Source organism: Poecilia latipinna, unplaced genomic scaffold (assembly GCF_001443285.1).
Source record: "Poecilia latipinna isolate Pla-1442-1.1 unplaced genomic scaffold, P_latipinna-1.0 Scaffold1702, whole genome shotgun sequence".
Lineage (NCBI taxonomy): Eukaryota > Metazoa > Chordata > Actinopteri > Cyprinodontiformes > Poeciliidae > Poecilia > Poecilia latipinna.
The window spans coordinates 60,963-82,142 of NW_015114318.1; the positions used below are offsets into that span (position 1 = coordinate 60,963).

Genomic DNA, 21,180 nt, shown 5'->3' on the forward strand with positions numbered 1-21,180 from the left:
GTTACTGAAGAATTTCATTATTAGTTCAAACCATGACAACATTGTGAATGAGATATCTTAAACATTCTTAAGTGTTTTATGTCAACCATTAGTAAGATTAATGCAAGTAGCCTGGTTACCTGTTCTGACTGTGTAGTCACTCTGTTTTCAGGGTTGTAAATGTTTTATCAACATTTCCCAATGCTGATTCAGGTGGCCTGCTATGTTTTGGCAGCATCTCAAAAGAATCAGTCCTAAAAGTTTCTATATTAGTCATGACTATTCCGCTGTCCTGTGACATGTTGGCTTAGATGTATTCACAATATACAGTAGAGAATTGGATAGAATAGCATTCTAAAAGATCAGTTTCCAGATGTATTTGCAGGCATGTGAAAGAATTATTCATTTCTGGAGAATTTTTCCTTTGATCGCATGACGAGGCAGACTGGACCAGACTTTCTGAGAATTATTTACTCACCAGCTGCCACAAGAAGCTTTACAACCACAGAGGATCTCTTTTGGGGTCAGGGTTGGGGGCCTTGGGATGGGATGGGGGTTGACTCTGGAGGCTGACTAAGTTGCTCTTCCACTTCTATACCTGATTAAATTTTAGTTGTTGTTTTTGGTTGAAATGATCTGGTTTCTAGACAGTCAGCTGTGAGCAGCGACCATCCTGAAGCTGACTCTATCCTGAAAGTTTAAACCGAAGATCCCATGAAGCAGCTTCAGTGCTGTGAATGCCATTACATGCGAGTACTGTTGCATGGATTCACCAAACTCTGTCTCAACCTGCCTCTGTTTGAACAAAGGATAGCTGAGTGTTGGAGCAGAACAAGCTGAATTCTGCTATGACTCAGCTGAACAAATGATTGGGCCTGGATTAATGCAAGGTTTAAAAACGCTGTTAACCCTGCATGAACCAGGGAGTTCATCCCTTTCATGTTAAGTTCAATTTTACTGTACCAAATGTAATGCACAACTAATGTCACTAACAACAGCTCTAGTGCATCACCTCTGGGTGGACACATTTTCCGTTTTATGTTGCCGTAACTTCATGCTCAAGAATAGAAAATGAGAGCCATTTAAAAAACAAACTCAGACAACATTAAGTGAATATCATAACAATTATTATTATCATTTAAGATATGCCAAAACTGTTAAAGTTTGTGGAATAGAGTTCACAAACTCTTTTCCAAAAATAGAATTTGTGGAAACCATTAATGTGTTTTTGTGTCATTTTGATATATGCTGTACACTGAGCTGTTTGTTCTTTTTAATCTGCAATATATGCTTCTTACTGAGGATTATTAAACCAAAAGTTCAGTATTCTGTTGGATCATATATTCCTTTAATGATAAATCCTCTTGATAATTCACGCAGCTGTCCTTAGACATGGCGTGGTGCAACTGCTTATCCAGTGATTGTGTAGACATGAATCTCCTCTCTAACAGAAGAAGAGCACAGTCTGACAGCCAATGCTGATCTGACAGAACACCGAACAACTTCCGAAGGACCTACATTTGTGTTCTCAACATTTCTCTCCAGAAGACTTTGTCATTTGTACGAGCAAAACTGACAAAGGCTCTAACAGGTGATTGTTACCTTAGTGAGCTAAAAACAAATGTTGTGTTGACAATTTTTATCCACAAAGCACCTAAACCCCGCTGCCGCTGAGGAGAGAGCGAAAAACTCAGGGAGAAACATCAGACAGCGCTGGAAGCTCTTTTAAATATTAACACAACTCTGCGGCAGTAGAATAGGCAGCACTACTGCTGCCCCATTTACGTCCACACAGGGAGACTGGTCACAGAGCTATAGAAGTACTTACCAGATCATGCAGTCTGACCAGAGGTATATGTCATTTATTGTTTAATTTTGGAAGCTGAAGGTGGCAGCAGAAGCAAAACACCAGCTCTTACGGCCAACTCTGTCCTCTTCCTCAGTTTGGTCCTCCTCATCTTCATTACCTCTTGAAGATGTTTTCCCTCCAGGTTGATTCCTACAATTTCGATTGATTTAAATGCACTCTAGTTAAAATTAAAAATGCTTAGTGACGTTACTCATCGCTGTTTTGGCTGGACGGATCTAGCGCAGTTGGACCATTATATGTCATTTACCTAGAATGCATTGCAGCGTGAACAACATGGCAACGTTCGTGTGACAATATTTTATTAAAATTAGTAAAAACTAAACTGCCTAAAGTATTATTAATGTATTGCTTTTACATCTAAAATAAGTAGTTCTCAAATAAAGTGTATTTTTACAACTAATCATTGATCCTTTTAAGGGACTTTGCATATTATACTATTAAATCAAAAATGTTGAAGTCAATCGGCCTGTTGCTTTTAAATAATAGAAGATTCAAACTTAAAAGTAGTGGTGATTATGTCTTTGTCACTTCCTCTAGTTACTAAGTTCTGGAATAATTTTCCAGCCAACATTAGAGTCACTCCAAGTATGGGCTTTATTTTTCAAAATACATTTTAAAGATGTACGTCGTCAAGCCACCATGTTGCAGAGAACGGTTCTTTTTTTCAGCAACATGGACATTTCAAGGTTTGACGACTTGAAATGTTGTCAAGCCTTGACGAAACCACCACCTCCAGGTGGTTAAACCACCTCTATGCTACCTCGCCACGCTACATATCCTGGTCTTAATGTTTAGATCCACACTGCACTTTGCATATGTTCAGAAGCAAAGGTGATGACTTGTGTTCCTGCTCAGGCTTGCTCTTGTTCCTGCCCTTCTCCCTCTGTCTGCCGTCTCGTTCATCTGTTTAAAAATGAGCAGAACTGAACCAAGACAATGGTTTATCTGAAATCCAAACCGAGCTAAGGGTAGTGCAACAAAATAAATCACACTTGCTATGTTATCATACTTTTCTTATGAGAGAAAAGAGGAATCTGAAATGAGTCATGATTCACTGAAAGCAAAAAGGTGGATCTGGTTGTACTCCCTTCCAGTCTCTGTTCTTTACATCTCCTATCAGAGTTGTCATGACCACATGCTCTGAAAGATCAAAAGTGAAAAAGTTTAAACATGACCTAATAATTAACATGGTCTTCTAATATTCATCCAAAGTGATCACTGTACAGTAAACCTCTGTTTTACACCAGATCTTGTGAGCCCGTAGATTGGTTTGATACTGAGGCATTTAACCTGATAATCAGCTGAAGAATGATAACAGTGGCAGCCCAGTTCTTCATCCATCCATCAAGTGTTTATAATGCTTTAAAACCTGAAGACTGTTGCTTCTCTGTTGCATTCAACAACTTTCCTGTCAAACATCCAAGTCTATTGATGGAAGCCAAATGTGTTTCCTCTGTAGAGAAGAGGGAAGAGGGGACTGGGAAGACGATGGAAACCTGATCTTTGCTTCAATTTATCTTCCAAAGGATCGTGCTTGCACTGAGCCAGAACCTGTTATAATATTTAAAAGTCATCTTGAGAAATGGTTCTTCTGGCTTTCAGGGGGGCTTTTAAACATTTCTTTTGACGTTTTAATGGATTTCCAGTCCAACCGTTTTCAGAAGGAAGCTAATGTTTACAGCTGTTCAGAGAGTTGATCCTGCTTCAAGGAAACTTTGTGTTCGTGATGGGCCTGCTCAGCACAAACAGGCCCAAACAGGAAGTTTGTGCTGAGCAGTGTGTATTCCATAAAACAAATAAATAGATTCCCAAAAGCAACAGTATCCCAGTATCAACACACAATTTCAAAATGGAAATGTAGAACCTCTAAAACAAGAGGCATCAATTTTTATATTGCTGTTGCTAAAATAATATTCACAATAATGTTGCCTGTGACGCTTATTGTTATTTGTGTTTTCAGACACAGCCACCAAACGACAAAGAAGGAAAAGGATGAGTTCTGACATTTTGTGTAAAATGAAAATCATCCATTTTATATGCCTTAAATTGCTCCATTTTGTATCTGTTGCTACATGGAGACATTTCTAATGAAATGAAGTGACCCTTAGGCAGGAATTGTGTTTTTCATGTATAATAATATTCTAATTTTTCCTTCTCTGTTCATAAACAGTCATCAGAAAAACTCAGCTTTGTGAAAGATCTGAAAAGTATTTATTTTTCTCCTGGTATCCTGAATGTTTCTAATTAAATCTGATGAGTAAGTGGTGATGAGGGTCATGGTTTGGACAGGAAGCTAAATCAGTGATGCCTTTGATGACTTTAGTCTGACATGAGTCACAATGGCTGTGCTTCTGTGTGTGAATCATTTCTCACACTTACGAGACACTCACTGTCTGGTAAGTGTGACAAATGAAACGGTGAGATTGGAATGAAGTTGGAATCAGTGTTGAACCACGTCTGGTTTGGCTGTTTTGTCTTGAGCCTCATCGGACTCTGTTAAATAAGTCAGAAGTGGAAACTTTAGATTTTTATATCTGACCTCTTGTTGGGTATGTAATAATTGTATTTCTGCTATTAATGACTGGTTTGTCTGTTTTCAATGTAGCATTTTCTGTTTGTACATGCAGTGTTTGGGAAAAGAAAGTACACCTTTCTTATCTTCCAGCTTTACAGTTTTACATGGGAAAAAGTAATATGGTTTGTGCCAGAATTATTTAATTCCAATGTTGTTAAACAAATTTGAAATCAAAATGCTAACACTGTGTATGAAAACTAAGTACACCCCATATTTTGACAACTCTTGAACTATCAATAACTTCCAGTAGTCACTTTTTGGGTGACTATGTCAGCCTCGTGAGTTGAGGATTTTTGGCCCACTCTTCTTTTTAGTTATTTTAGTTTATTTTAAAATCACACCACTACATTTTACTAAGGTTAACGTCTGGACTTTGACTGAACCATTGCAGCACCTTTTGGCCTTCAGTTGTAGACTTGATCCTGTGACTGATATCATTGTCTTGCTTTGTAGTTGAGCAGATGATCCCATATTTGACTGTATAATATGTTGATATACGTATGAGGTTGTGGCTGTCAAGGTGGCTTTAAGGTGCTGACTAAGGAAGCTCATACAACCAACTGTCCACCACCACATTGCTCCAAAGTGGTCCAATCCAAACATCGATTTCATCTGTCTTCTTTAAGAACTTGTGCTCTTACAGAAGCCTAGTGGTCTTTGGACAGAAATAAACTTTTCTTGTGGTAGCTAAATGTACCTCCTTTATTATCTGCAAACTGTCTTTATCGTGGATGGCTGTCAATATTAAGAGACATTTACTCTATCAACTCTTTCTTTTTTACTCTGAGAGGATTATTCTACCAACAGTTCCTGCTCTAACATCTTTTTTCTGTTGTGTCCTCAGTGGTGTGTCACCTGCCGTGCATTAATGGTGGTAAATGTAGTGCCAGGGACAAGTGCCAGTGTCCCCCGAACTTTGCTGGCAAGTTTTGCCAAATGCCCGTTCAAAATGGACACCAGCAGCACCAGCAGTCGTCTGTGGCCTATGGCCAGGCTCAGATTATGTCTACACATACCCTGCCTCTCACATACAGCCATGGACAGACGCCTGGTGAGTAGACACTACTGTTATGTCAGTTCTACTTTTAAAAACTGAGTGCTTGGTTATTTATTTCAACTCTTGATTTGCAGACCATTCCTATGTGATTGTGAACAAAGGATTTTAATGATTCATTCTTTAGTGGTCCAAATCAACTATGTGAAGTGCAGCTTGTAATGACCACAGCCTTCTGCTTCCAGAACTGGAATAATAAAAAAATATTATTTAAATTTTTTTTTCTCAAACTTTAGCCATTATCAAAACATTAGTATTTTTTTTTAAAAACTATTAACTTTAAGGGATTCTCTTTTCTGTTACTTGGTTAAATTTCTAGTACAGCTTTAGAAGGTCTTTATGTTTCTCTGTTCACTACAGTTATCTGGTATAGACAAAAGGGATTATGGGTAATTTGGTTGATGCAGCCCCATTTCCTCACTTTGTCTCACTCCGCTTCCTTGTAAAAAAAAAAATAAAAAAATAGATGCATCCCTACTGACCAGAGCCATCTGTCCCGCCTTTAGGGAGCGGGTGAATGGATGGGAATCTGACTGAGCTGTAGATGAACATATGGAACCAAACAGAATTAGAATAAATTGTGTTGAATTTATCTTAATGTAAGTGGATACCAATTTGATTAGGTAAAACATACAATTTGAAAGAGATTCATAATGATAGAAAAAGACTTTTAGATTAACTGAAACATATTCAATTGCTAACATAATATTTTCCTGATCTCTGTTGGTTTTTAGACTCCATTTTTCCTAATATCTCTTATAGCCGTAACTGTAATATCCATCTCTTGTATCTCACCAGTGTTCAACCCAGGCATTGTTAACATCCACATCAAACACCCCCCAGAAGCCTCAGTTCAGGTTCACCAAGTGTCCCAGCTGGACAATGGGCACCCACAACAAGGGTCCCACTCAGGCTCCTCTTCATCCAGCAGCTACAGCTACCACCACTCTGAAAGCAGCCAGAAGATTCAGCAGCATGGCTACAACATGGTTCATCCCAACCACCATGGCTACAAGGTTCCCCATTACCAGCCTGTCGCCTCCAAGAACACCCTGGGTCGCTGCTTCCAGGAAACAGCAGCCGGTCAGGTAGACCGTCAGAGATCAGTACTACGAGTTACCGTCATGTCACACAACAGGCAGCTTTTCACTCTGTGTCTGTGTATGTATCCTAACAGAAAAAAAGTTGTCAGATGTTAGAGTGTAACTGTGTTTAGACTGTTTCCATATTACCCTAATTTCAGAGAAATGATGTGAAAAAACAAGATTCACTTATTTATTTAATTTAGGGTAGTTTGACTTAAATACATGCCCGTTTTAACAGGGTCTCTGCGCCCTGTCAGTCTTTGTCTCGCTATGTTTCCATCCAATTGTGATGCAAAATACGACCTCGTCAAAAAGAAAATGATTGTTAGGCGTTTTTCTAATAATTAGTTTGAAGCGAATCAATCAGGCCACGCGAAGTGTAATTTCGTCAGATGTTGCCATTACAAATTGCTGAGAAAAAAAAAAAACAAATGTAGAAATGTTCAGTTTCATGCCTTTCATGGGAGCAAGGTACACATTCAACAGTCCATCATAATCTATTTTTACTCATCATCAAGCTGAACAGAGAATCCACACCATGAAACCACACATCAAGCAGATACATGTAACCCACTTAAATCATAAACATAAACATGGATTACCAATTTGTCTCAGCGTTTTGATATTAATCTTGAGGCTGTTCACATTTCATCCCCACTGGAGACTGGAATTGCAAGTGGCAGCTAAAGTTTTGAAATCAGGGAACATCTCTCAAATTGAAATGATCAGAATTTGGCAAGATTCTCTGAGCGAGGGAGGATGCGCTCATCCTGTATCAAGCGCTCTCCAAAACCCCCATAACTTTTCAACGCGCTGTCAGCTCCTGGATAGCGAGAACTTATTTGTCAAATGTACTTCCATCTCCCTTTTTGTGCATTAACTTTTTTTTTTTTGCAAAATCCAAAAACCATCTCAAGTGAGCATAAAAACGTTTTTGGAAAGTTAGGACGTTTTTCAAATTTTGCTGTTTCCATCAACCTTTTTTTATGCGAAACTTCAGCTACTGATGTTTAAAAAAAGTTCCTTTACCAAGGACAGATTAGCAGGTTGTGGGAGAAGCTGGAAACAGTCACAACTTGTCATCTGCTAGATGACCACTTATGATAGGATGACTGTGAGAGTCGTCATGATGTATGTGAGGTGGTGGCGCTTTCAAACAGACCTGAAAAGAAGGACTTGTTTTCACAACGTTCAGTTCAGGATGACTGAACAAATTTAGAAAGGCAAATCTCAAATGACTCAGACATGTGCAGAGGAGATTAGTGAACATTTTGGACAGACAATGTTGAATGTAGAGCTGTTGTAGAGGAAGAAGAGGATGTGGCAGTGAAGGACGTTTATGAATTAGAGGAAGGTTCTGTAATTAGGCTGAGGTGGAAGCAGGTGATCTACAGCACCCCCCCCAAGGTTAACACAGACAGACCACAGCAGGTTGTTAAAATGGACATCTTTATTGTGTCACTGCCCGAACAATACAACCTGAGTCCAGTGGATGGTACTGATATCAGGTCCTAGACAAATAAAGAACAGATTCGCTGGTTGATGTGGAAAGAAATATCACTCTGCCGGGTTTTCAAGTCTTAAATAGCCATGAGCAGGTCACATTTTGTGAGGTTGTTTTTGCCATAAAGATAAAGAGTTGGTGCGGGCTGAAGAGGAGAAGCATCACAATGATTTAGAGAGGTGGAGGTTTAAATGTGTTTGATTGTAAATAATCAGGGATGGAGAGAAAGCTGAGCACAGACGCACTTTGTGCTTTTCTTTATGAGATAAAATAATAATCCATCTTCCTTCCATCTGCAGTGTGGAAAGGCTTTGCCGGGTCTCACCAAGCTGGATCAATGCTGTGCAACAATTGGGACCTCCTGGGGCTTCCACAAATGCCAGAAGTGTCCAAATAAACCCTGTGAGTACAAATGTTCAAGAGTAAAACATAAAGACCTTTTTACCTTATGTGTCCTCTTTAGCCTGTGTGTTCTGGATGCACAGATTTTAAGTTTACAGACAAAATAAGAGATGAGAAGAAGATCCAGGTTGTAGGAGTTGGATCATTAAGCAGTTATGCAGGCTTTCCCCAAAGTATTATAAGTGGACCACCAGGCTTTACTTGCACCTTGCAAGGTCTAAGGCTCACTAATGGTGCCATCCTTGTACGCTCTTACAATGCCTCATAGTGCACCTCTGAATTTTTGTACCTCTGCGCAGATCGAGTTACTATATTTGTAGTATATTTGCATATAATTTTAAAATCGGGTTAATTTTTTTTCTTTTATCAATGACTCTTTATCTCCAAATTATTTAGATATTCCAGTTATTCTGGCAAAACTCAGCATATGGCAACAACTGCAATTTCAGGAGAAGCTTTACTTCAAATGCAACTTTAGACTGTGTCAACTTCACAATGGGACAGAACTAATTATCCAGTTGGTTTGATATTTTATGCGTTTTCAGGAGAGCATTTCTACCGCCACACTCTACCAAAAACATTAATGTGTGTTGTTGTTGTTGTTGTTGTTGCAAGTAGTGACATTTTTCTGTCCTTCAATTAATGGAGAGTGTTGTGAGCCCCAACTCTACCGTACCATTATTAACAACTGAATGCGGCCCAGGAATGGTGTGGTACGTAAAGGTTGGTTGCATTGGCTGCTTTTACTATGGAAACAGACTGAATAGCATACCGTACCACACCGACCTCTGCTGTTCCACTCAGAGGAAACGAGGCTTTTAATGTCTGTATGTTCTGAGCGTGTAAAACCAAAGTCGGATCCCTATTTTTGTGAACACAATCTTGACCAATGAAGCTGATCCTGATTCTGGTTCCAATAATAAAAACTAAAGCACTGAAATATGCTTTATATATTAACACACAGGTTGCTTTGACCACAGGAGTTATTTCCAGAGAGGAAAGGGACTGGATGCCATGGTGGCGTGTGGTGTCAGCCCTCGCCTCTCTGCTCTTTTTATAGCATTATACAAAGTTGTGAGGGGGAGCTATGAAAGGTCCTGTCAGTCTTTTTATGTAGCAGCTAGCTATTCAACACTACTCCTTTTATAGATGGATGGAAGCTTTAAAGCCAAGGTTCACCATGTAAACCCACAAAGGCTCAATTGAAACTCCAGTAAGGGATTTTGATTAAAACTCCTTCCCCTGCAAGGTTTTAATTGAAACAGCTTGATTGCACCTGGATTTTAATCCAGCTGTTCCATTTTAACATAAAAGGTAAAGATGCTGATAAAAACTAAAGGTTTGGTCCATAATGCTTTGTGCTTCATTACCACAACTTGAACCAAGGATCTATTTTCCCAGATTGGAATCATTAACGCCTGAGAAAATGTTACTCTAAGTAGGTGAATAATTCAGATTTCGCACATTTTCTTCTGATGGATATTTGAAAGAGTTTGTCCTTAGTGGTAAGTAGTTAAGCACTTTGAGATAAATACTTATTTCATGTACATACAGTGGGAGGTCTTACACATTAGAGGATTTGTCTGTTGGTTTTTTTCTCTGCAGGAAAGGCAAAGGTTTAAGTTCAGACATTCTTTTCCCCTTTGTTTTACAGTTGACTGTGAAACAGTCCATTGTGCCTTAGAGACATTGGTAACTGGCAGTTAATTTGGCTTTCTTGGTCAAACAAATGTTGCTTTGTTGTCTCCCACAGAACAAAGCCTCTGCTTGCAGGTATTTGTGTACCAGTTCCTTGCTGGTGGCCTTATCCAGCAGTGGGGCAAAGCTTGGTTTCAGTTTCGACTGCAACAGAAATGAGCTTCTCAGAGCAGCATTTGACTCACTGGAAGGTGTATTGCTTTCTGATCAATATTTACGTGTGTCATTCGTACCTGCCTGATCTTGTTCTAGGTTGTAATCTAGGTTGCAGTCCATCCCAGTTAACTTTGAGTGAGAGGTTGGGGTCTTCTATCATTTTTACAGAGACTCAATCCTTCTTTGGACTATGACTTACCAAACAACCAGCACCTCTGACCAATGTGAAGGAAATGACTGAAAAAGCAATTTTTATGCCATTCATATGCCCATTTTTCACCTCATCTTCCATTTGAACATTATTAGGAACTTCTAATATTGGAAAATGATTGTTGAATATTGCAATGATAATACCAGTTTAATTTTTTTTAATCCTTCCTCACAGTATCCCCACTTCTCTTGCTCGGCTTAAAGACATTAAGGATCTAAATGAGCTGTTGACATAAGGCAGGAAACCAAAGTGGTCAAATTTACTATAAGCCAGTAAGGCACATGAAATTATCTGAGAATTGCTACGAATGACAACGAATGACAATCACTGTGCCTTTACTAGACTTTAAAGATGGTTTCTGTTCATTGTAGAAAGTGTGTGCAGTTCTAGAAACTCATTTAGATGCTCATAAAATATGCTAGTGTCTGGAGATTTATGAAGCTAACAATCCAGTTGCTCACTTCCGGCTCCTGCTTCCTCAGCTATCCCTTTTATAGACTGTCCTCTGGGATACAAGAGGATCAACAGTTCTCACTGCCAAGGTAAGAGCTTCACCTTTTAATTATTTTTTAGCCATTCTAGTTGTTGACCTTCTATTTCCAACTGTGAATCTTTTGGAAAAATTTGAACTGTTTGAATGAACTCAATGACGTTTAGTACCAAACTAGCTGCAGAAAAGACACTTTACATGTGTGTAAATTTATGGTTTTAACATGACAAACTTGGATGACTTCATATAGAACAAAATAAGAAATTTTATTTCATTGTTGTTTGTTGCTGCAGCATAAGTCTGTGTAAAATTTAAAAGGAACTGAAATGTGCATATTTGACACCTTGCCATGGTTCTGCCTCGTCTCTTGGTACGAGGCCGCCCAAAACCTTCAACAATAAGGTTTTGTTGAGCGCTAGGGATGAGTTAAACTTGCGTTCTGATTGTGAATTTGAAAAATCTATAGTGATATAAGTTGCAGTGCTGAAGTGATTCATTTTAAATGCCTATTTCTATAACTCTGAACTCACTTTGCTGTGGTTTCATAGGAAAAAAGCATAAAACAATCTTTATTCAGGAAGATGAATGTAACATAAAATAAAGCAAACACATTTTTACCCAAATTAATTTTCTCTGACCTGTTAAAAAGCTGATCATACTTAGATTACTGATGGTGTTTGACAAAATGAAATGTCATTTAAAAACAATGTGTGCATTGTTTTTATATGACATTAAAAATGTGGCAATGAGTGCAGATAATGACGGTTTAGAGCTGTTTGTTTATGCACATTTTAGCATAAAGATTTTACTAAACATGTTAGCTCCTAACGGCTTCTAAGACCTGAAGTTGTTCAACATTTTGATAAACACCAGTAGAATCAACTAACTCTGCATCTTAAAGAAAATTTCTTTGTTCTCTGAAGTGATTGAATCTTCAAAAGAACTCCCCTCGACTAAACATGTTTTCCATTTTTACCGACTGACAGATATGGATGAATGCCAGCTGCAGAACGTTTGTCCTAACGGAGACTGTCTGAACACTGTGGGCAGTTACATGTGCACATGTAAACCTGGCTATGCCCCCGACGCCTCTCTCACCAAATGCATCCGTAAGTCCTCCAGTCTGCAACTCCACTGGTTTCCGCTGTTTGACACATCCATATCAACCAGTAGCTGCGTTTCCATAATAAATGTGTGCAAATCTGGGTCTGTATTCTGCTAATGTCAAAAAACACAATTTCCCATTAAATAAGAAATTAAACTAAAATCACACGTGAATAACCTTGTTCACATGGTAGTCATTAAAATTCATGACACGGCTGGATGTGAACGGTTAAATGAGATATATTCATAACTCAGCCATGGCGCTAGCGCTCATCACGTTGGTGTCGTTTTTAGTCATTGGAGTGACGAGCCTGTTATTCTTGGAAGTGGCTACGTATGCGGCGTTTTGGGGAAATTTCAGTCTCTGATTTAACAGAAGAACTATGAATTCAACGCCTTAGAAAAAACAACTTTTTATGAAGTGTGATGCTGTGAGAGCTCTGGTGGAGCCAGCTGTACATTGTCCGAAAAAAACACAAAAAAACCCAAAAACAAACCTTCATCCTACTACCACTTCCTGTCATTTTCTTCTAGGTTTTTGCCAGTACTTACATCCAGTTGTTGATCACGTGACTCATACGATGTAAAAAAAAAAGTGTCTCTATTGCAATTTTGCGTAATACATTTAAATTAACATGGCCAAAATCCCCCACCTCATCCAGGAACAAAAACTTTTCATGGAAAACTCAGGTTTTTTTTCAACATTGCTAGGTTTTTATTAAGCAAATTTATTTTCATGTGTTCATTTTGCGCAATTTTATGGTAAATGGAAATGCAGCTGGTGATGAACTCTAAGTTTGGCCTGTTTCCATACTCTTTGAAATTGATATTTCCTACCACACTTTGACAACAAAACACTGTCTGAGACTGACTCACTGCCAGAGACATATACAGACAACAGAGGTTGGTTTACCAAATTACAGTAAAAAGAAGAAGATATAAACAAATAATTTTGATAGTGAGCGTGCGTGTTGAGCACCAGAGCAGAGTGCGTGTCTATGCGTGTGTGCGCATGCGAGTGTGTGAGTGCTTGTCTGTTAAGACAAAATAAAACCTGAGTTTTCATCACTGTTCTCTTTAGTATGTCTTTGAATTCCTGACTCATATTACTATTGTTTTTGTTGCATTTATTGACACAGTTAGTGATTTGCTGAGCAATCTATTTCTGTATTCATTCTTGAAACTTGGCAATCATCACTGGATTTAAATTTTTTCCAGCAGCACAGCTCTTAGTCTTGTAGGTCATTCCACAAAGCTGGAGGCTGAATTACCTCTTCAGCGTGTCATTAATTTTGGCAGAGGCCTGGTAATGAGCCATTCGTTTGATTCAGGTGTGTTGGAACAGGGAACAGCACAGCTCTTGAAGACTTGAGATGGAAACCCCTGCTGCATAAGATTCAGATTTGAGAACTGAGATGACTGAAAATGATTTTATGTCTGGTGAAGCTTTTCTGGGCTGATTTGGTCAGACGTTTTGCTCTACATCACAACCTCTAGTGACTTTTCTTTCTAAAGCCATTTTATAGTTATTTAAATTCCTCTGCTACTTCAAAGACTTCAACAAAGTTCCGGAGCATCGTAGAGACTCTACCTTACCTACCTGTGTGTATTGTGGTTTTCTACAGGTTCATCTTTTAGATCCACCTTGAGTGTGTGTTCACTAAGCAAACATACAGTTCCGGTTAAAGTCCCAGTAGAGTTTAACAAACTCAGTGTTTACATGTCTTGGTGAAACAACAGGAATGTATTTCCTGGCAAGCCTAAGTAACTGTTTGGTGTGTAGATACCATCTGGTGACTTCAAAAAGCCGCTCTTTGCTGTTGTCCTCTTCACAGTGACCTCCTGCATGCCTTGAACTCAGCCAGCATCTGTGTGTTAGTGCATGACGTATTGGCATTTTTCTTATTTTATTCCATCTTGCAATCTTTTCTTTGTTTTGTGGACATATGTTTCTTTTTTTTTCTTTTTTTTTTAGCTTTGATTGTTTAGATACCAGCGATGGGATTCTGCAAAACCACAAGATGTCATTGTGGATAACCCAGCAGTAGAATGCTTGTTTATGTGCCGGGGTTTGTGTTTTTGGATTTGTGGGCGAGGGAAGGTTTACTCTGGTGAAGGGAACTGCTTTATTTCTTCACGTTTTGTCCTCTCTCTTCAATATGTGTCTCCTACGCTTTGGTCTACCATTTCCTACACCTCCACGTTCTCCGTCCTCCTCCTGGTGCTGCTCTTCAGCCAACACACCTGCCGTCCAGGAAGAAAAGGGCGCTTGCTTCCGCTACGTCAACTCAGCGAGGCAGTGCTTACACCCAGTGTCTGCCCAGCTGAGCAAGCAGCTTTGCTGCTGCAGTGTGGGCAAAGCCTGGGGCCCTCGTTGTGACAAATGCCCCCCTCCTGGAACAGGTAAGGCTCCCAGCCTCAGAGTATTTATCGCTAAGGAGCGTTGCCACTGGTCCTTCCTCCCAGCAGCTGTATGACTTTATGACCATCACTGCTGTATGACCATCATTAATTAATAAATTAATCTAAAGTCGATTGATCTTATCGGTCGACTAACGATTAATTGATAAGTGGCCATTTTCTTAAAAACTTGAGTTTTCTCTTGTGTCCAGAGGGTCAACCGTCTTTCCATAAGATGAAGGGCTACATTTTCATATTATGCTGATTTTTTTTTTTTTTTTAAAGAAGCACATTGTTATATTTTAACAATTTTTTTCAGCTGACTGAGTAAACAGAAAATTTTGTTTTTTTTTCATATTATTAAAGTTTGCCATATTTATGAAATCTAAGAAAACTGGAACCTCTTAGGTTGCTGAATAGAAAAATTAAAGATGAAAAGAGTAGAATATGTGGAATACTTAATTTGCCATGAACACAGGGATGTTCGTGTCAACAAAGTGGAGGGAAACTGATGTAGTTCTCTGCTGGCAGGTCAATCTATAGTCAGTGGTGAGAGTGATGCTCTCTGCTGTTGGTCATGCTTTTAATTCAGCTTCCTTCGTATTGTAGCGCCTCTAAGCAGGTTGTTATGGTTACTCTCTGATCAATGTTAAAGCTTCACTCACCACAGCACACAAAATCAACCGTGCTTATTGGCATCATGTTTTTCTTCCCCATCATGTTAGTTATTCTGTGTTATTCCCTCTCCTTTGCTCTCATATTCTCCTCCTCTTTGCAGCACATCAGTATTTTTTGGTTAAGAAGTTGAAGTTGCTGAATGAGCGCTGTTAAGGTGAAACTTAAAGAGTTTGTCGAGTGTTTATATTTCAAAACAGAACCGAATTAGGTGCATCTTGAATCCCACACCAGACTGTTTCATCTGCCGTCCTGGAAAGCTTCCGCCATTATTATTTCTCTTACAACTTGCTCTGCTTAAGGATGACCAGCAGCGCCCTCTTTTGGAAGGTGCTGCGGTTAATTAATTGGAACTAATTTTAATCAAAGAAACCATTAATGGTATGTTAATTGTATTGTATATCAGTTAATTGTATGTTGATTAATTGTTTGCATCCCTAACACCCTTCTGCTATTTGGACTGTTTTTCCAGTTAGTTACATGTTTCTTTGCTCTGATTTTACTTTTTAATAAATCCACAGGGTTTCTTTGCCCTGTCCTGGAAGTTTTCCCTTACTGTCTCATATTGTTTTCTGGTTTTATATTTTTACTTTAATGTAATGTGATCTGCGGATATACTGACAGACCTGAATTCTCCCATTCGGGGATAATAAAGAATAAAGAATAATAAAGAATCTTTCTATTCTATTCTTTTCTATTCTATTCTATCCATGAGAGGTATGCTGCTTATGTCTTTTTTTTTTCTAGGAATTATTGCTAACTGTATCTTTAATGTTTATTCCAATATGTTAACAGCAGTTAAACTTTCAACATTGGTGTCAGAGTTTTGAATTTGCCAATAATAGTTAACATGATGCTTTTACTTATTGAAAATAATGATGGGATGCTTTGTTGCCTGTGCTTGTGTCGTCTGTAGCCTTGTTTAAAGAAATCTGTCCCGGCGGAATGGGCTACACCGTTTTACCAAACCCTCCAGTAAACAAGCCAGTGACCGTTTTCCAGGAACCAGTTGACCTGTTACCTCTGCAACCCCTGCCAACGCCAGAGAAACCAGTGGAGGCCTTTGGGACACCAGAAGAAATTCTTCCAGGTCAGGGTTTATTCGTTTAGGATTAAAATCTGCCACAGGAGTGAAAATCCATCAGCTTCATATGTTTTTGTCTCTGGCAGAACTCTTAACATTCTGTTTGTCTGCTGTTGCAGACGGTCTTGTCCTGTTGTCAGTCCTGACTTTGCTTTGGTCATGCATGCTTTAGTATAACTTACATTGTTAAAACTTAAATCAGAGTATCATTCTCTTTTTATAGCAGGAGCTGCTCAAGAAGCAGCAGGAGTTGATTGGTGTGCAGGACCAATCAACCTGCACATACTGTGCAGGTTGATTGGTCATGTTACTGGAACTATATTAGATTAAAATATGTATTACCTTCATCCACCATTTACATACAATGACAAATATGTAAATATGTAATCATATTTACCCCATTCTCTCATATTGTAGCGCTCAAGTCCTTTAATTCACATTGATATTACTGCAGTTTCTCTAAGAAGCAAAATAAATCCTCACATAACCAAGACAAGCTTTTTGATTTCTAGGTCTAATACTAGACCTGGTGTTGGACCTAGTGTCATACAGAGATCTGCCTCATGCAAAATGGAAAAAGATGATTTCTGCATTTTTTGTATAGATAAAGATGCTACAGGATGGGTGCTACAAGACCTATTCTGTCTTGTTTAGTGCTTTCTGTTTGTTACTCTTAAAAATATAGTACTGTGGGTTAAATACTCACTTTGGCAAATTGCAACTCCAATGTAGCATTAGAAAGTCTAATTTGGGAGTTCTCTGGCATGAGCGTAGGAAGATGAATCCTAACAGAAACATCCCTCATGTTTCATTAGGGGAAAGATTAAACTGCTTTAGCTCAGTGTGGGCTCAGTTCACACACGGCTTGGCCCAGCAGCCTGCAGGTCGGGCTGGTGGGGGGTGAAACCTGGCTAAGAGAAGGAGATTAGCTTCAGCTGTTCCAGCCCTGGTTATGAGCCAAGTTTGGCAACTCGGATGAAAAGAGAAAACTTTGCAACATCTTATCCCAAAGTGAACCAAAATCCTGCAAACTTTAATGTTCTGCTGGTTCTGTTGTAAGTCGCAGTCAGAAAAGGCAAGATGAGGAGCTCATCCACTGAATAGTTAGTATTATGAAAGTTATTAGCATGAAAATCATAGCCGATAGGGTTTTATCGATGCTGTAAACCTTTACAGTGCCATAGTGTGTTTTTCTCTGGTGGTTGGTTGCAACTCAATCACGGGGTAGGGGGAAATTTTTCCTTGCCAGGGGGCTTTTAGGCCCCGTTTACACTGAGCTGTTTTTTTTTTCAGTGAAACCGTAACATTTTTGCCGTTTGTTGTTTACACGTCGCCAGTGATCGGAGTCTCTGGCACATAACTTCTCTGAAACACTCCATGCGGATGTATGAATGCACATGCACCGAATTCATGGCTGCAGGGTTTGCTCTACACATGCTCGGGCACATAGTAAAAAAAATGGCGGATAGCATTGTACTGTGCTGCGCAACCTGTTCAGTTTGACACATATTCTGATGTGAAATATGTATGTGTTTCATGAGAAGTTGGTTCATCGTAAATGGAGACGTACTTTGCGATTGATCCAGATACTTCACAGACCAGTGAGGTGAAGAGTTACAGTCGCATGCTAAGCTCACAGTGCCATCTAGTGCCCTGGCATGGCAACTACAGCAGAGTCTAGGTGGCTTGGCGATCTTGTCTAAACGTGGAACTTTTCCCCATCAACATGTGAATATACTTACAGTGGTGTCTTGCAAAGTCTTAGTTTTCAGATGACATGCAGGGCTTTTGTCATCCTTTTAAGTTTTTTTTTTAACATCACACCTGCTGCATTTAAACCTGAAATCGTGAATGATCAACAACCCTGAGCAGCTGGGATTGCTTTATTCTGTTTACTCAGCAGATAAATTGTAACTTCACTGGCTAAAATGTATTTGAAAAGTCTTTAATGATATTGTTACTTGATCTTGATCTTCAAGGAGATGCTAGAATCCTTTATTTAAGTATTTCCATAAAGGATGGCTCAATTTATCAAAAATATTTCAACGCAATCTCTTTAAAATGCTGTGATTGTTGTTGTGGGTAATGGGGTTTGAAGGCTATTTCTGTCTTATTTGGCCTTGGATTATGCAGCTGAAGCTATGTTACCCTCTGTACCTTTGATTTCATGTTAAGATGTGGCATTCTGGTCATGCTTACCTATCTGTGCTTGTGCGCAGTAAAGGAAGCCCTGCACGCTGAACTAGATATTTTCCAATAATGCCTGTCTCTATATATGTTGTATCGTTTAAAAATGTCTATGGTGGTGTTTCTTTGTTTGTTTTTGTTTTTTTATTTGATAGAAGTTGTTGAGAAGACGTCTCCACCTGCTCCGGTGGAGATTCTCCCATTCAATGCGGGTCAGGACATCGCACCCACTCAGTTAGCTGGTCAGTTTCCTGCTTTCCTGTTTCACAATATCACTGTGCAACATTTAAAAGACAAATATTGTCAAACGTTATGCAAATGTTAGGCCAACTATATACCTCTGGTATTTCTTTATAACAGTAAATTGCAGTATGTTGTTTCTTCCATTCCTGTTTTTCTCAGAGGTGGATGAGTGCCAGATCAACCCTTCCATATGCGGGCAGGGGGTTTGTTACAACACAGCTGAGAGCTACATCTGCCACTGTGATGAGGGATTCCACTTGGATGGCAGCCAAAGCACCTGCGTAGGTAAGGATGGAACGAGGGAGGCCGTATGAAACACGTCTAGAGATGCGTGTTTAACTAGAGAGCTCAGAAGGGATCACATGCGGAGCTCAGCAGATACATGCAGCTAAGGTTTTGTTTCTAATCAATGTGAGATCAGTCCTCATGTTCAAAAAAACCTCCAACAGGTTTGTGAAAAAGTGAAACCTCTGCAGGTCTGGAGCATCCAGCTTCTTGCAAATTGTAGTGTGAAAATACCACAGAAACAAATTGAGTTCAACAAATGCAGAACAAATCATGATTGTTTGAAAAGTTTTGGTTGATGTTGGAGAAATCTCTAAGACTGATACTGAAGGTTGTCTGCAGTTGAATGGTTTCTCTTTTGTCTTTGGCAAAAGACCAGGAGCCATTTCTCTATCACTAGACACATTTTTTTTTTGTATTTACCCAGAAGCCCCGTACAGCTTGACATACACATATGCCTTTGAAATGGCACCAGAGTTCACTTCAATTGAACTGAGACCCAGGTTTGTAGAGACGGACCAGAGTTTGCTGCTTTGGTCTGCACCAGAATTCAGTTACGCATTCACATCTCACAAAGCAACTGGACTTTCTAAGCAAATTATCCAGAGCTTGATTAAAGCAGATTAAACAGAGCTGATGTGAATGCACCCTAAAAACACACAACTCTTCTTTCCAGAATGTATAACAATACATCTGACTGGAGGTGTCTTATTTTTGAATTTAAAAATAATGAGAGAATCTTGACAATCCTTACCTGAACCAACTGAAGAATGTGTTCGGTTTATTGGTTTTGTCCAAGCTGTCATCAACCGGTTCCTTCTTCTGCTTGAGGACTGAGGTCCTTTTCATTGCACGTCTATCATTGCTTTGCTAGAGTTTGCTGTCTACCTTCTTCCTGTATATCTCATTATTGTTTCCAGTCTTCATTCATTCATCAGGAATTTGCTGTCTTCCTCCCTGAAGACTCTTTTTCGTGAGGGAGTTCTTTTAGGTTACTGGTGATTCAGGGTTTGTGATTGAGGAATTTACTGACCTGATGGTCAAATTATAATGATAGATTTGTGGAACAAATTGCCTCCCGATAGACACAACCATGCAAACAACCACAACTTCCAAAAAGAACAACTGTTCAGTCTAACTAAATATTTTGATATTAACAGGACTTATAAATCAGTGGAATTTTAGAAGAGACTAGCAATCAGGCTGTTACTAGTCTGTGCACCCACTGGCCTCACCACTCTTGTGAGGACATAAATACAATTCACTCTATCATTATGTGGTTTCCTGCCATTTCAGCCCAGCACTCCCTGCCCACCAAAACGACACTGAACCAGTGCTGCCTGGGCAAGCTGGCCTCATGATTATTTCCTCGTAGCTGCTGTAAAATCTCATCTCCATCTTTGTGGAGGGAGAGGTATCGCATTTAGATTTCTGTAAAAAAATAAAATAAAAATAAAAATGTACAGAGCTTATTTATATGCAGCCACAATATGTATTAACAGGAATAATAGAGAAAACACACAGAGAAGAAAATGGTTTGAGACATAGTTGGGATCCTAGAGAGAGAAACACCACACTGTGGTGAAACATGTGGTGCAACGTTTATTCAACTGTCATATATGCATGTGCCAACTAAAACTTCAGCTTACACTGGTTTAACCAGTGTGTGCCCCTACATTTACTAAATTAAGGTCTGTGAGGTCTGTGCACTAAAAGGTGAGTAATTGTTTCTCACCATTATGCAAAGTTTATTTATTGCCAGTAAGAGCCATACCATACTGCTACATGTTAGCTGATTCTGTACTGTTTTCGCCCATAAGACCCCAGTTCAGAACCCTTTGCCAGCCACACCTATTTTTCTTTTTTACCTTCAGGAGGATCTCAGACGGTATCAGCCATGCTTCAAACTTAATTATTGTTGACCTCTCTAACATTGCCTGTTCTGTTTGGGGGCACCGCCGACACTTATCCACTAGTAAATGAACAAGTTATAGAGGATTGTTTTTTTTGGTCCTCAAAATGTTTCCAGTGCAGAAGCATGTGTTGTACATTCAATAACATTCAGGTACCATCTGCCAGCATCCAACTCATGTAGATCCACCGTCTCATTGTACTCTGAGGGTAAACCAACAGCAGACTTGATCTTGCTGTGTCTCATATATATATATTTATATATAT

General features: G+C 39.2%; 1 protein-coding gene across 6 annotated transcripts in view; it reads left to right on the forward strand.

Moving 5' to 3' along the window:
• The window catches only part of ltbp1 (latent transforming growth factor beta binding protein 1), a 74,722-nt gene that overhangs the window by 32,243 nt on the left and 21,299 nt on the right, over window positions 1–21,180 (forward strand). For 4 of the 6 annotated variants that reach the window (XM_015060349.1, XM_015060347.1, XM_015060344.1 and 1 more), the window contains exons 6-14: window positions 5,269–5,475; window positions 6,277–6,566; window positions 8,367–8,469; window positions 11,017–11,076; window positions 12,011–12,133; window positions 14,364–14,531; window positions 16,120–16,293; window positions 18,630–18,716; window positions 18,877–19,002. In XM_015060349.1, coding sequence (XP_014915835.1) covers window positions 5,269–5,475; window positions 6,277–6,566; window positions 8,367–8,469; window positions 11,017–11,076; window positions 12,011–12,133; window positions 14,364–14,531; window positions 16,120–16,293; window positions 18,630–18,716; window positions 18,877–19,002 — 1,338 coding nt within the window. The remainder of the gene's footprint in view (window positions 1–5,268; window positions 5,476–6,276; window positions 6,567–8,366; window positions 8,470–11,016; window positions 11,077–12,010; window positions 12,134–14,363; window positions 14,532–16,119; window positions 16,294–18,629; window positions 18,717–18,876; window positions 19,003–21,180) is intronic. The other 2 variants (XM_015060346.1, XM_015060348.1) reach the window with 2 other exon arrangements.